This window comes from Ixodes scapularis, unplaced genomic scaffold (assembly GCF_016920785.2).
Source record: "Ixodes scapularis isolate PalLabHiFi unplaced genomic scaffold, ASM1692078v2 ptg000597l_1___fragment_1__unscaffolded, whole genome shotgun sequence".
Classification (NCBI taxonomy): domain Eukaryota; kingdom Metazoa; phylum Arthropoda; class Arachnida; order Ixodida; family Ixodidae; genus Ixodes; species Ixodes scapularis.
The window spans coordinates 4,185,770-4,200,979 of record NW_024610006.1 but is presented as its reverse complement, the minus strand read 5'-3'; the positions used below and the strand labels follow the sequence as shown (position 1 = coordinate 4,200,979).

Sequence of the window (15,210 nt, the reverse complement as noted above, 5' to 3'; positions counted from 1 at the left end):
TAAAGAATTCTGGAAGTTCGTCAACGCGAACAGAAAGGAAGACACTTCTATTCCTGCGTTGAAAGTTGATGGTAATACTGTGGTGTCTGATAACGCGAAGGTTGAATGCTTTAACTCGTATTTTAAGTCGGTATTTTCGGAAGACTCTCCGCATCTGCTATCTCCAGTGGCTTGCCGAACGCAGCAAAGCGTAATGCCCAGCATTACAATTGACATGAATGGTATAGTGAAGTTGCTGCGCGGAATTGATGCAACCAAGGCTGTCGGACCTGATGGCATTTCCCCTGTTATTTTTCTTAAGTGCAGTGAATCCATAGCGCGTTATCTTTTTGTTATATTTAGTGAAACGTTAAAGACGGGGATGGTTCCAATGGATTGGAAGATGGCAAACGTTACACCAGTTTTTAAATCGGGTTCTAAAGCCAGTGTTGAAAATTATCGCCCTATTTCATTGACATCGATCTCATGTAAGTTGTTTGAACACATTATTTACAGTAACCTTTACTCGTTCCTGGATTCATTACACTTTTTTTCCCCCTCACAGCATGGTTTTCGAAGCGGCTACTCTTGCAACACACAGCTGGTAGAATTTTATCATCATATATCCAGATTACTAGACAGCAGGAAATATGTCGACTGCGTGTTCTTAGACTTTCGAAAGGCATTTGACACGGTCCCCCATCAGTTATTATTGTATAAATTGGCTTTGCTAAACATAGATCCCAACGTCCTGAATTGGATACAAAATTATTTAGAAGGTCGTGAGCAGCGGGTTGTTTTAAACGGTACTATATCCACATCAACTCGGGTTACGTCGGGAGTGCCACAAGGGAGTGTCTTAGGGCCTTTACTTTTTCTCATATACATAAATGATATCACCGAAAACATACAGTCTCATATTAAACTGTTCGCCGACGACTGCGTATTGTACAGGGAAATAAACACGTCAGACGACCTGGCCATGTTACAAACCGACATAAATATTTTATCTTCTTGGTGCAATCAATGGAAAATGAGCCTAAATTTAAGTAAATGCAAACATATTCGTTTCTCGAGAAGTAAGCTGCACGATTCTTATAGCTACCTAATCAACGGGACTGTTTTATGTACTGTGTTTGAGTATGTTTACCTAGGAGTGCTATTTGCGGATTCCCTAAAATGGAACAGCCATATAGAACGTACAATCGGAAAGGCTAGTAAAATGTTTTATTTTATCCGTCGAAATTTTAGATCCGCGTCGCGAAACGTCAAAGAAACACTTTATTTTTCTTTGGTAAGAACGATCCTTGATTACGCGTGCGTTGTGTGGGACCCTTATCACGACTTCCTTATCAATAAACTAGAAAAAACTCAAAATCAGGCCGCGCGTTTTGTACTGAACAACTATGACCCTTATGCTAGTGTTACAGATACGAAGGCCATGCTGGGATGGGAAACACTCGAATGTAGACGAAAAAAATAAGAGTAAAATTTTTCCACCGTGTCTTTCACAACAAAACAGGAATTGATAAAGCCACTTATCTTATGGAGCCATCCTACGTTTCTACCCGTTGTGATAATTCTAAAAAGGTTGCTGTTCCCACTTACAGGACTGACAGTTTTGCGAATTCATTTTTTGTCAAAACCGCGAGAGAGTGGAACGATCTCCCGGAAGATGTTGTGTCCATTGATGATAATGACGTTTTCTTTTTCCACTTGTTATAATGTTTTCTAAAACCCCCCTACAATAATGCCCACAGGGCGATGTAGGTACAATGTAAATAAATAATAATAAATATCACATCTCTTTTTAGTGAATTTTAGGGTATACGGAGCATTGTCTGGTGTTGTAACATAATGAAAATGGTCGTAGTCACTCAAAACCGAGAAGGACATTGTTAATTCTTGTCTGTGCACTTACCGCCTCGAGCTTTTCAAAGAGGCATACACCCACTTGGTGTCCTCTTCCCGCCTTCGATAGCAAAGAAAAAAACAAAGGGTCTAAAAAAAGCGGATATAACTTGACCCCACTCCCCCCCCCCTTTTTTTGTGTAAAAATGTTTTTTATTTCTTTTTTTTTTTACATTGTTGTTAGGGTCTAAACAAATATAAATTTAGGGGCTTGGTGTTGAAAACAAAAATGGTTTTGCGGAACTGAAGGGTGCCAAGCCTCGCTTTGCGCGTGAGAGTGTCACTGAGCTCGACTTTACCAAAATAAAAACAACCCTTCCTTTAGAAAAAAAAAAGTGGGGGGGGGGGGGGTCTTCAATAAAAAAGTAACGGATTAAAAGAAATCCGTTACGTAAAAAATGTAATGAGAATCGCAGGTGTCATGTCACATGTTCAATGCCATAGAAGGACGAAATGAATGCCATGGACTCCCAGTTGGGCGAAAAGGTTCCGTTTACAAGGTACACTTTAAGTGCGACATTGTCATCTTTGGTGTGTCATTAGAGCGATTTGAGAAGTGGTTTGCAGAGAAGGCCTCTAGGCCTCATAGAGGCTTCTTAGAGAGCTCTAGGCCTCTAAAAAGCACTTATTTATGTCAAATTATTTTTAAACACCACCGCCACCCCACCGAGCACCACCCGTGAGGGCAGCTCAAACACCACCACCACCGCCACCGCCACCGCCACCACCGGCAAAAGCGCCACCCGCGAGGGCAGCTCAAAAACCACCACCACCACCCCAAGCGCCACCCGCGAGGGCAGCTCAAACACCACCACCACCACCCATATTCTCTGATGACGAAGACGCGGAGTATCTGGTACTCGATAGTTATAGCGCCTCGTCGTCGTCTGCGTCTCCACCACCCGTTTCGTCGCCTACCCATCCCGCAGCTAGAAAGAAAAGGGACTCGGAATTGGACGACGCCTCTGACCGCGCAATGTTGTTTACAAACGAAGAATACGGAATGATGGAGTCACCGGCATCGAGCGCTATAGAAACCCCCAGGTATTCCGGCGTGACGCCGTTTCACGTTCCGCAATACAATTTTGAACTGGCCGAAAGTAACGCGGACAAGGTGGAAGCCATCAGGCGACAGTTTAGAGAAATCTTGGGCCCTATGACGATCGAGACCTTAAACCATTACACGGTAGATCAGGGTTTTGCCTACAAACTCGAACGCGCCTTTGAGGAACTCGGCGCGTTGCGCCAACGCGAATTCCTCTACAAGGCGCTCGTGGCAGTTAAGCGCATGACCAGGGTGGACGTTGCCTTTCGCAACGTGATCGAGTTTATAAATTTTGTGCTGCGCCGAGACGACTACAGGGTCATGAACGTCGTGTTGAAAGACAACAAAATCGACGTCGAGTGCTACGAACGGGTCGACATCGTGGAGAAGCAAATCTGCAAGCGGCAGTGGCGAGTCGAATTTAAAGAAAAGTATGGACGAGAACCGAGCCTGGCCGAGGAACTGTCCAGAGATCGCGACTTGAACGCTCGAGCGTTGTGTGATGCGGTGATGGATTACGAGGGAGGGCCCTCGATACTACAATTATAAAAATGATGGAATCGGACTCGCAGAAAAAAATATTGAGGAAATTCATCGAGGACTTTGTGATTGGTGAAGACATTTGGAAACGCACTGCCGTCGTTTATAAACCATATCAACACCTGTACACGGGCGACGTGTTGCGATACTTGCGGATTCAAACGGCCATCCGAATGATCATGGACGACGAGCAAAAAAAACCTACGAGAGCCCTATGAGACGCTCTGTTTGAAAACATATCCACGTTCGTTCGTTTCGAGAGAATGAAGAATAAGCGTCGACGGACCGGCGCCCGCCGGACAAAGAAGACGGGTGAGGGATTTTATTCCCTGACAAAAGTCCCGGACATTAGTAGTCTACCGACAGACATGCGATTGGAAATTGAAAAGCCCTTTACTCCTAATCCGAAATTGAAGACTCAGCTAAATAACCTTCTTCTGAGAAAGGCGATCGTACAATACTGTAAGCAGCGTCAGTACGACATATCGCAGTTACCGACAAACGTTCTGGCCAAACGCTACAAGTTTAGAAAGATACCCCGCGACGTCCGCGAACACTTTGAAAAGGGAGTCGTCACCCACAACTCTGTCACCAAGCACCCGCTTTCGACAACGTTTCGCGAAAACGCCATCGCCGTCAAGGTCTCTTCTTACGTGAACAAACTCAAGAACAAAGAGCGTCTTCCGACGCGCGTTCCAGAAAATGTCGAGGCTCTGTTGAGAGGCATGGCTTTTAACGAGTAAATAAAAATGGTCAAATGTTCCAAGTGCGGTTTCTCAAAACGAACCGCCAGAACAAAGTGTTCGAGATGCAACAGGAACGGTCGTAGACTCGATACGAGAAAGCCGTATCGCCTCGAACATTTCACCAAGGAAGATCAAAGGCGCATTCTCGGCTCCCTGCGGGTTAAACGAGGACAGAGTCCAACCTACCTGAAACTTTTATTGGGGAAACTAATTCAGGCCTTTGCTCGCAAACACCGACTGCCGGCGTCATGTCCGATCAATCGAGCCAGGCACGCGCTGATAACTCACGCGATCCTCGACAAGATTCGACCATCGAGTCAAAGAACGAGGAGGAGTCGTAGCAAGAGCGTCGCGCGGCGGAGGACTAGGAGCAGGAGCGGAAGCGTCGCGCGGCGGAGGAGCAGGAGCGGAAGCGTCGCGCGGCGGAGGAGTAGGAGTAGGAGCGTTCTCTCCTCGGGTCGAAGAAGAGGAAGGAAGAGGAGTCGCAGCGTCGGCAACAGGAGGAGCCGTAGCATTTCCATCAACCGAGGCCGACTCGGTCGCAGCGTCAGTGTCGGTAGGCGAACAATGTCCAGAAACGCCAGCAGCGACTCCAAGTACATGTATCCCGTGTAATAAAAAAATGTATCAAGTGCGCGTGTATTATTCTTTCGACCAACTCCCGCCGAGCCTGCTCAGGTTTCTCACGAGCGCTCACGAGGGGTTGCGGTCGGACAAGAACCGTCTCATAAAGCTTGCCAACGACGTGATCAGAGACTTTCAGGTCTTTAAGATGCACAAGCGCAGCGCCCCAATTTTCGTCAATCAATTTCCAGTTCACGTGTTGAATGACATGTACTCGATAGTGCCCGTGCGTAACAAGAAGGGCGACGTCATGTGCGGAAGGGAGTACGCCGAAACGGCCAAGGCTATTCGATCTAACTCGTTCTATCCCGTGTTTAAAGCGAGAAGCGACGGCGCAGCCCTGTTGGAAACCAAAGTCCTTAGGACCACCGGAGATAATCATTCGCCCTACGTTTCGGGAGTCTTGGTGGACGTAAACATTGACAAGATATCTAGCAAGTTTCACGACGTGGTCACCAGCCGCTCGATCAAGGTGGGGCAGTGGATCGACGTGATTCGCGACCCACCGCCGTCCTTTCTGGAAACCATAGTCGTGGCCTACGAGATGGTCGAGCTAGGCGAGTTGTATAGGACAATAAACGGCGACTTTACAAAATTGCCCACGCACGACACGTATTATTCCGACAACATCCTGCACCGAGAGTCTGGTGCAAAGTTTCGTCCAAACGCGCGCGACAACGTGCGAAAGGAATTCAAGTATCGCGTTTCCAATCGCCCCAACTACAGGATCGTGGACGACTCGGAAAAGAGACCGCTGGGTCCGTCCACGGATAGCTTCTTCCATTCGACCGGCGGAGGCCGCTACAAATCGACTCTGCGTACCAGACGGACGGTGTACGAGACAAATAATAATAATAATAATAATGAGCCCAAGTTTCACGGAAATTCGGACGACGACTACGCTGAGCGCAACGTGGATAGCGACGACGACGCTGAAGACGGTGACGACGGTGACGACGACGTCAGTGACGAGATCAGGCGCTACAAGTACAAGAGATACTACACCGAAAGCGATCACATTATGCGAGCTTTGCGCAACGTCTAGTACGTGTCTTTTTTGAAATAAACAAACAATCATTCGAGAGGCTTTATTTATCTACATACACAAAACGTACGTATATATACGCGCGCCTGCCGAAGCGCGTCGACAAACGTAGAACATGACCGGAGTAGCATCCAGCGTGTCCAAAGTGTTTCGCGAGGCCACCAAGTTTGATCAATCGCGAACCTTCGACTGGAGCAGAGTAGTGGCCAACGTTTATTCGGAAGACTCAAATGAGGAAGAGTTTGAACGAGAGAGGGTCGTCCTGTTCTCCGAAATTTGTAAACTTTCTCATGTGTCCGCGAACGCTCTGACCGTTTTGGACCTTGTCGACTATCCGACCTTGGAGGACGCACAATTGTTGTACATTGTTTGTACGTATACGCACCTCAAGACCATACTCCTGAGGAACGCCCCCCTATTGTCAAACTCTGCTCTACAATACTTGGCGACCTACGCTCAATCTCTCGAACATCTTCAAATCAGCAACAACGGTGGCCGTATCAGGAACGAGGGATTGATTCATCTGGCTCCTTTGCGTCGACTCAAGAGTTTGTGTCTGACTGGAATAAGAAACGCCAGTCGAGCTGTCCTTCGAGTGATATTGCAGAACAACGAATCTATATACGCTATCTTGGTGATAACGACGGAACTCTTCGCCTCTAAAGATAACGTGAAGCACTTTGTCTTTTGCGCTTCGAATCAGTTGAGTCAGGAAATGCACGATTTTGTTTTTTGTAGCGAAACGTTATCTCCGTTTTCAGATAGCGAGTGAGGGTATATATATATATATGTACTCGCACGTACTACGCTTACAGCAAAGCTAACCCTACCCTCTCCCCCGACATCACGACACGACACGACTACTACCCTATAACCCAAAGCGACAATGGCTCGACTAGACAGGTCCCCATCTCTCCCGCTGGCCGACACCTGCGTACAAGTGTTCGCTCAGTCCAGAGTGTCAAGCGCGGTGGATTGGAAAACAGTGGTGCTTAGTATATACCACGAAGAAGAGGGCTACGCTTGGGACAACGTGGAAGGGCAAATTCACTGTGCGTATACCGAAATTTCAATATTAAGAAGCTTTCCTACGCACATCACATTCTTGGAGTTGGTGCACTATCCAATGCTGCGAGACCGCCACGTCAGTGATTTGGTTCGTTTCTACCCGAACATCAAGACTTTGCTCCTACGTCACGCACCCGGCTTGACCAACGACTCGGTAAAGTGCTTAGCGGACGGTCTACCTAATTTGACTCACTTGCAGATTGATCGTGCCTAGACCTAGACGACGAAGCCTTGATGTATCTCGCAGAAAAGAGGATCATCGACGTTGGCATACGGAGCCTCTGCATGACCGGACTCGGATTTATACGCCGAGAAACGCTTCACCAATTTCTCAACGTGCATCGAAGACTGACTACTCACCGCTAGAGACGTCCCCAACAAGGACGTCTACCTTGGTGAATACACTTTGTGTATTTCTAGCACAGTGTCTCCGTCACTAAGAAACATTGCGCCAACCGACCTAGACGTTATCGAAGGTGTGGACGGTGTTGTGGGTGACATCGAGTACCAAGACCTCGACAGTGACGACGGTGACGGTGACGACGGCTACAGTGACGACTACGACAGTGACGCCGACGAATATCTCGAATCGGACGACGACAGAATGCTGGGTCCGATCGTCCTAAACACCTTCAACTACGACGAAGGAGAAGACTCAATGGGCGAAGAAGACGACTGAGTTATGCTTGAAAATAAATATTTCGCGTGCTTATATTTTTGAGTCACGAATCGTTCTTTTGCATGCACACTACACTAGTGCCAGTACAAATAGTTTATTTAATGAATTCGATACATTCCACTCACTGCAGATTTACAAAGGCAACACACAGATTGCTCTCTCGAATTGTAAATCATTGGAAATAGACAATTTAAACATAAGGCGGCGTGGGCACAGGGCAAAGTAACTATACACACCGGACAGTTCATGCAGACGACGCAAATCGTCGTGGACGGATCGGACCGCTTCATGGAGATGCTCGTCTTGTCGATGCGCGTGGGATACGGACGTCCTACGCTCAGCGCCGAAAAAGAATCGCTGTTTTCGAGAAAGGACTTTAGCTTGTTCGGACAGGAAAGATCAAACTTGGAAGTGGCCAATGCTGTTATAAAGTCTAGGCTGTATTTGTTTGAGACAAACTCAATGTCCTTGGTATATTCTAGCAACCAAAATAAATCGCTATTTCTATACACGTCGGACACCTCCTTGATGTAGGTTACGCTCGCGCACAATCGAAGATAGGGGCAGCGAGGGTTGTACTTAGCGTGTTCCTCGACTGGGTCGTCGTAGTCGGCTTCCCACGAAAGCAACCGAAGTCCGCAACAAAAGCATTCCACGGTCCGATCGGTCAGGTAATAAAATCCCGCAGATGCCATGTAATCCACGTCAAAGACGTCTTCTTCTTTCGGCCGAGCGTCGAAGGAGGCGAACCTCGCAGTGTAAGTCTGAAACTCGGGCCTAAAGGCAAGCGCTCGTTCGGTCACCACCGCCGAGACGTCTGGACTCAGCGTGCGTAGCGGTGCGTCACAGTCGGATTCGTGCAGTCCTTGGGGAAGTGTTTCGTCCGAGGCCACGATAGTAGAGAGTTGAGTCTTTTGCTGGCACATCGAGCAGCTGAGAATCCGCTTCTCCGGATCGTAGGCGAGTCCTGCCATGGCAAAGTCCTTGGGTGTGAGGGTACTGTTGCGCAAAGGCCACGTCGCAAAAGTTTTAAAGTCGGACATCACCTTGGCCACAGTCGGGTCGTGGTCGAACAGTCTCCAGTAGAAAGACATGTTCTTAAGCAAAGTAGACTCTAGAAATAAAGTCGATTTTGAGTCTACGGGCCTTGCAATGTTTGAATAATATGGTGCAGTCGAAACACGACACGCAGTGTCCGCACGGCAAGTAGGCAATGTTAGCCGGAGCCTTCATGCATACGATGCACCTCTTAGTTGATTCGTCTCGTGACTTTATAGCGGAATAGTGCGTATCACAGATCGCGCTATCTATCACAAAGTTACCCCACCTACCGATAGCCTTGTGATCGAACGAAGGAAGGCCGTTCACTGGCTCAAACAGAGTGTGACTGCCCAACGGAGTCGCCTTGCTGCTCCGAATGGCACTCACCATCGCCGATACGTTCAAGGGATGCGTCAGGTTGGCCGTGTACAGAGTACTCATAGTCCTGTTGCGGAACTTTGGGTCCTTGACGAGATCGTCGATCTCGGGAAAGTGAGACGCCCAGTACATCTCGCTCCTGTAAAACTTTTCGACTGCATCGTGCACGTAGTAATAGGTCTTGTTCACTCGTAGAAACACGCAATCGGGGGACCTGCGGGCGTGTAGCAGCCACGGATCGTCTTCTTCGCAGTCGAGGATCGAAAATACTTGCACCCCGCAGTAGAAACAAACGAATATGCGGGTCACTATCTGTTCGCGGGAGAGGTAGCCCTGCTCGTCGTCGTGCGAGCAGAAAAAGCCGGCCTTGGCGAACGCAGGGCCTCGAACATCGTGAAAGGTCTTGGCTCGAATCTTCTCGTCGACGTATCTCTTGTAGACCGGGTGAGAGTAGCTCGGCAAGACGGACACGACCCTTGCTACGTTCAGCCGCGGGTCCGTGTACTGCTCGAGAAACTTGCACGGCATTCGGCGGTGAAGGTCCATCGGGTGAAACGTGAGCGTCTCCCAGTCCTGTTCGGCGACTTGAAATTTGCAGTGCCGACAGTAGATGTGTTTCCGGTCAGCGCAATATTCTAGGCCGGCATAGGCAAAGTCTCGAGGCGTGGCTCTGGTGCGAAGTCGCCATTCGGCGAACGTCTTGAAGCGACGCACGACTTCCTTGCTTATGGGATCCGTAACGAGGTGCGCCATAGCGACGATAATGAGAGGAGCCCTCTACTCGGTGCGCAATATATATTCTCTCCATATCTAGGTTGACCTCGACTGGGAGCGGAGTCGACCTCCCATAGGCGGTAGCAATTTTGTTTATTATAAAAATGTCTGTCGCAGAAAATTTTTTAGACCTGTTGAAAAAGGGACGATGTCAACACTCGGTGAATCACGAAGACGCCACCGATATTTTATTACCCGTATTCCGGCAGCGGGGAAATCAAACCGTGTCTTACAGGAGAGATGGCGATAAATACGTGCCCACGCTCCCGAACGACACGTCGACCTTACTCGGCTACTCGTCCAAGAAACTCATGCAGCACATTACCAAGGCGCGCACGACGCTCCTGACCAACGGAGATGTGGAACCGGTTGCAGATATGCTCTTTCGTGTTTTCGAGCTCGGTAGTAACATACTGATGACGGTCGACATGGATCAGATGGCCATCCAAACGCTCCTGAATGACAATACAGTATTTCACTGCGTAATGGGAATCGAATACGTACGAAACAGTCTCAACATACTTAGGAAAACCTCTTCCTCGTCGACCACTCAGCGCGTCATCAGGGATCTGAAGCCGTACGTGGACGCGTACGCTACTGCCATTCTGCGCCTGCTACTCCTCTACATCGAAGAGATATTTTCCCATGCGCGCGAGGCGACTCGCGGTATGGCGGTGGGCGCAAGGACGGCAGCCAAGATTACGGCGGTCATGCTAGTATCCCTGTGCAACTACGCAGCGGTGCGCGTAAAGTGCAACCCCATCTTTCAGTTTGAGAGCGCCATGGGCCACAACTGGCTCGACGTGGCCAACGGTCTCAGCCTCGTGCACAGGATCACGCAGCCACACACCGTCAACGAAAACATTGTCGGGGCCATTCGCGTAAAGTTTTCGCAAAACAACAAGCCACAGGACGTCATCAACCTCCTGGTCGAAGAGAGCAACAGGTTGTACACGAGTAACGTCGAGAACGGAGTGTACCGCTGCGACACCGACTACATGACGCTCCGGACCGTCATGCCGGCCGAGCGGGTCACGGACGACGTCAACATCATCGATCCGGCCATCTCTACGACGCTGCGTGACCACAACGAGCTCATCATGAAGAGTTCCGACACGATCCCCGTGCCGCGTACCAACCACTACGTGCTAGCCCTGCAGAAGGAGAAGGCGCCGGCCACCGAGGTGTCGGTCCTTAACATCGCCTCCATCATAGAACAGTGCATGAGCAACGGGCGCGTGGACTCTCGCTTCGTCGAAGTGCACAAACAGTCGGACCAGGGCACGCAGGAGCTCAACAAATTTTACAGCCAGGCCTGTTGCGTCTCACACCGTAACCTCGGTCTGTTTCTACAGTGCCTAAACTTTGAGATGATGGACTCGGACATGTTTGGGGCCACCTTACAGTGCCTCAAGATGACCAAGGGCATACCCACTCCGCGCCAGGAAGAAATTGCCACCTACTCAAACACGGCGCTATTTCGGATGGCCACCAACCTGTTTTATCACACGCGTTTCTGCAGGAGCTACCGCGGCGAAAACACCTACCTGTACGACTCGCGCTTCTTTAACGACTTTCTACTCTGGGTCCAGTCGCCCAACTGTCTGGAACACCACATCTCGCCTAGCGTGTCGTCGTCCATCATCTCGTGGTGCACGTCCATGTCTACTGCCATGCACACTACGCGCGACGCCAACGGAGCAAAGTGCGCCATGGTGGCCATATCCACGTGCGAGGTGGACCAACGCGTACTGGCCGACTTTTTGAACATGTTCATCAAGCTCTTTATCGAGGACGAGACCGAGATTAGCGTCATCAACAAGAAATTTCTCGAGAAGGAACTACTCGAGGCTTTTGCCTCCGTGTCTAATTGCTACAACCTGTTTAGGGGGCAGTTTGTTTCGGCGACGGCCTTGCGCCTCTTCCTAGCCCGTTGTAGGTGGTCCGTGGCCGACGACGTGGAAGTCATCGTTCCGGTCGAAACAAAGTTTCTCAACAGACTGATATGCGACAGCGACGACCTGTTGTCCAACTCGATGCGAGACAAGCTCCGTAAAACCATGGAAGACGTCTCCACGATGATGGCGCCGCTACTCTCCAATCCATCCACGTCCGCGCCTCACAGCAAGGACGACGACAGCAACGTGCCCATATGCATTTGAAATAAAAAACCGCCAACGCCCCCATATACATTAACAAAAAGGTTCGGTGACTGATTTGAACGATCGAGGGAGTAAAATGTTGAAACAGGTCACGTTCGTCGATATCTTTTCGCAACAAAAAATGAGGACCCTGCGAGACTATCTCCATTGCGAACTGGACCTTTCGGTATCGATACCCTATAAAATCTGGATCGCTATCGCAAATTTCTTTATTCAAAACAACGTCCCATCGGTCGTAGAGGGAGCAGAGTGTTGTCAGAAAGACAGCTCGTCGTCCCACTATCTACTCGTCTTTTCATACAGGGACAAGGACGCCAACCGAGTGGTGGTGGACTGCATAAACTTCATCAACGTGCTGCGCGATCTCAAGGTGCACGACGTGATATGCACCAAGCACTACGTCTACCTCTACGTCCGTCACTCGTCGGCGCATCACAACGTGCATGCAATTCCACCCTTTCTCCACCACGTTCTGCAAAGCTATGTAAACGACAAGACGACCACTTTGCCACTCGATTACACTTTCGATCCCCTGGAAGAACAAGAATCCTTCTTCGACGTGATTCCAGTCACGTACCACGGCACCTACGAGGTGACCACCTCTCTACCGGCGCTCGTGGCCAAAATCAAACCCAAGGAAGACGGACAGTATGTGTCAGATCGCCTTTATTGCGAGAAGCATTGGATGTGTCTACACAATCTGGTCGTCTTGAGGCTCGTCGACTGTTTCTACTACATCACTATACAGAAATTGCAGATATTAAAAGATGGTACAAAGTCAAACATTACGTCCACCAACGACTATGGCATTTACAAAGTGTCGTATTACAAGAAGTGACTCGCCTTCGCTTGTGTTTGTCTGCTTTGCCTAAAATAAACGCTTACGCTAGCTTGCACGCTGCTATACATCTGTGTCTCTATGTGTGTGCGTCTGTGTGTGTGTGTGTCCAAACAAACGTTCTTTTATTCACAACATGTCGTTGTAAATGGCGTCGAAACTAGGAAATCGAAGGTTGCTCAGTCGCCGCTTGTTCTTCTTATAGGCCCGTCTGATGAGGCTAGTGGTGAACGTGCGAGACCAGTCGCTGCTCTGTCTAAAGATGCACAAGACGCGTCGTAGATCCATCGTCTTGATGCAGGGACACAGACAGCGGGTCTCGTACCACTTGTAGACGGCAGCAAGGGCTTCCACGTCCGACCAATTGTCGTAGTCGTCATCAAACTCCATAGCACCCATCATGTAGAGCGCCGAAAGCGCCTTGATGGCGCTGGAAACCGCAAGGTGTTCGCCGCTAGATTCGATAACGTAAGCTCGTATGTCCACCGCAGATTCCAACGCGTCGCTGGCCTTTAGGGCCCTTATGACGCTCGCAACGTCGGCGAGACTCACGCGGCACGCCTTGTTCTGCCCCATGGTCGTGATCGGTCGCGTGACGAAAGCGTTTGTTGTCGCGTCCCTCTCTACCACGCGGTCTTCGTACACAAACTCTACGGGCTTTACGTACCACGCTAGCCGGTCCTGCTGCGTGGTGTAGAGCGCGGTGTACTGAAGCAGCTTCAGGTATTTCGTGACAATCTCCTCTACTTTCTGCCGACGCTCGTTCGCCTTGGGCCAGTCCTTGGACATTGCGGCCGCTCGCCTCCGCGTAGTGGACCCTTCCATAGGTGCCGCGGCATCGACTGCCGCCAGTAAAATGTCAAAGAAGCTAGTCTCCTTCGTTGCGGCGTTCATCATTGCGCGAAACAGGTCCACCTTCTTGCCGTCCACCTTTTTAGATGAGCTTATCATAAACGGGAGCATCTCGTAGCCGCCGTACAGCAAGATTGGCACCACAAACGACAGCGGGTGAAGATCGGAACTACTGACGCGTACAGCGCGAGCAAAGAAATCGTCCTTGATGTGGTAGTAACCCGCCTGACGACTGGGAAGAGACTTGTCCAGCAGAGACACGGCGTGTTGCACGCCGCCAAACTCGAACCTGTGTTCGTCCTGTCGCTTCTTACTCTCGCTGTACTGGCGGGCCGAATACACGTAGACGTCTCGCGAGGGTATCTTTTCCACGACCGCAGCTACCCCGAGGAGAATGTCCGAATCGTCGGTGACAACGACGGACACGTCCCAGCGCTCGTCGTTTGGCGGCGGACACATTAAAAAGTCCACGACCTTGACGTCGCCTTCCCCCACGTAGAACGGCGGCAGGATCGTAAAGGACGAGAGTTGGTACGCTGCAGCCGACTCGTTCGAGTAGCCGTCAATCACCTCTTTGGCGTAGAGTGGGTTCTCGAGAAGCGTGGCATATTCCCTGACGTGCTGCATCACGTCCGAGGCCGCGGTCAATCGGCAGATTGTGGCCATGGCGTCTTTGCCGTAGCGTGCCAAGTTTTTGAGCCTTCCGTTCAGGACAGACTGCAGTCTCGAATTTTCGATGGTCCGAACTCGCTTGGTGTCCTCGCCAGACGAGTTTTTGATGACGTTGGCCAGCTCTCTACTGCGACGCTTGAACTGCTCGGGCCACTTTACCGTCGGCGACATTCCGTCAAACACCACCACCACGTCAACTTCCACACGCCTGTTTAGGGACAGCCCCTTGACGACCCTCTTGACCGTCCTAGATATGCAATGAAACACCGTCGTGAAGAAGGCGTCGTATCGGATGCAGCGTTCGCCCGGTCTCGCCTCGTACTCCTTGTCCCAGTCCAAATCTCGAAGAACAAACGCGTCGTCTTCGATATAGTCTTCGACGTAATCGCCAACCAGATCTCCGTTGGTCTCGCCAACGTAGTGTTTGATAAGCTCGAGGTTCAAGGCTTCCCACGCTCGCTCTCGTTCCTCTCGGTCGGCGATCGCTCGTGCGGCATCGATCTTGTCCGCAAACGTCTTGAGATGGTGGTCCGTCAGCGAGTGCTTGCAGTGGTGTAGAAAAATGTTACCGTCGACGACGACTTGAATGCGCGCCGACTCTCCGATCACGAACGAGGACGTCACGCTCTCATAGTCGAAGTGACGCGCAGACGGCGTAGGCGAAAAATACGTCCGCAAAACGAGGTTCGTGGCCGTCTCGACGTTACTGCCGGGGTCGTCCAAGAGCTGTAACTAAGACTCGAGTAACGCTGCCAGTTCCTCCTCGACGGCGCGGTTGCAAACTGCGTTGAGTGTATTCCAAAGATTTCGGATACCCATGGTGTCAATACGTTTATTGTGTGTGTAGAAGGGCGAC

At 50.1% G+C, this 15,210-nt stretch overlaps 1 protein-coding gene across 1 annotated transcript; it reads right to left on the bottom strand.

Moving 5' to 3' along the window:
* Positions 1 to 8,735: 8,735 nt before the first annotated feature.
* On the bottom strand, positions 8,736 to 9,809 carry LOC120846987 (E3 ubiquitin-protein ligase XIAP-like). The gene has a single exon (XM_040218922.2). It carries the CDS (start codon positions 9,807 to 9,809, stop codon positions 8,736 to 8,738), a length of 1,074 nt encoding a protein of 357 aa, XP_040074856.2.
* Positions 9,810 to 15,210: the final 5,401 nt, after the last annotated feature.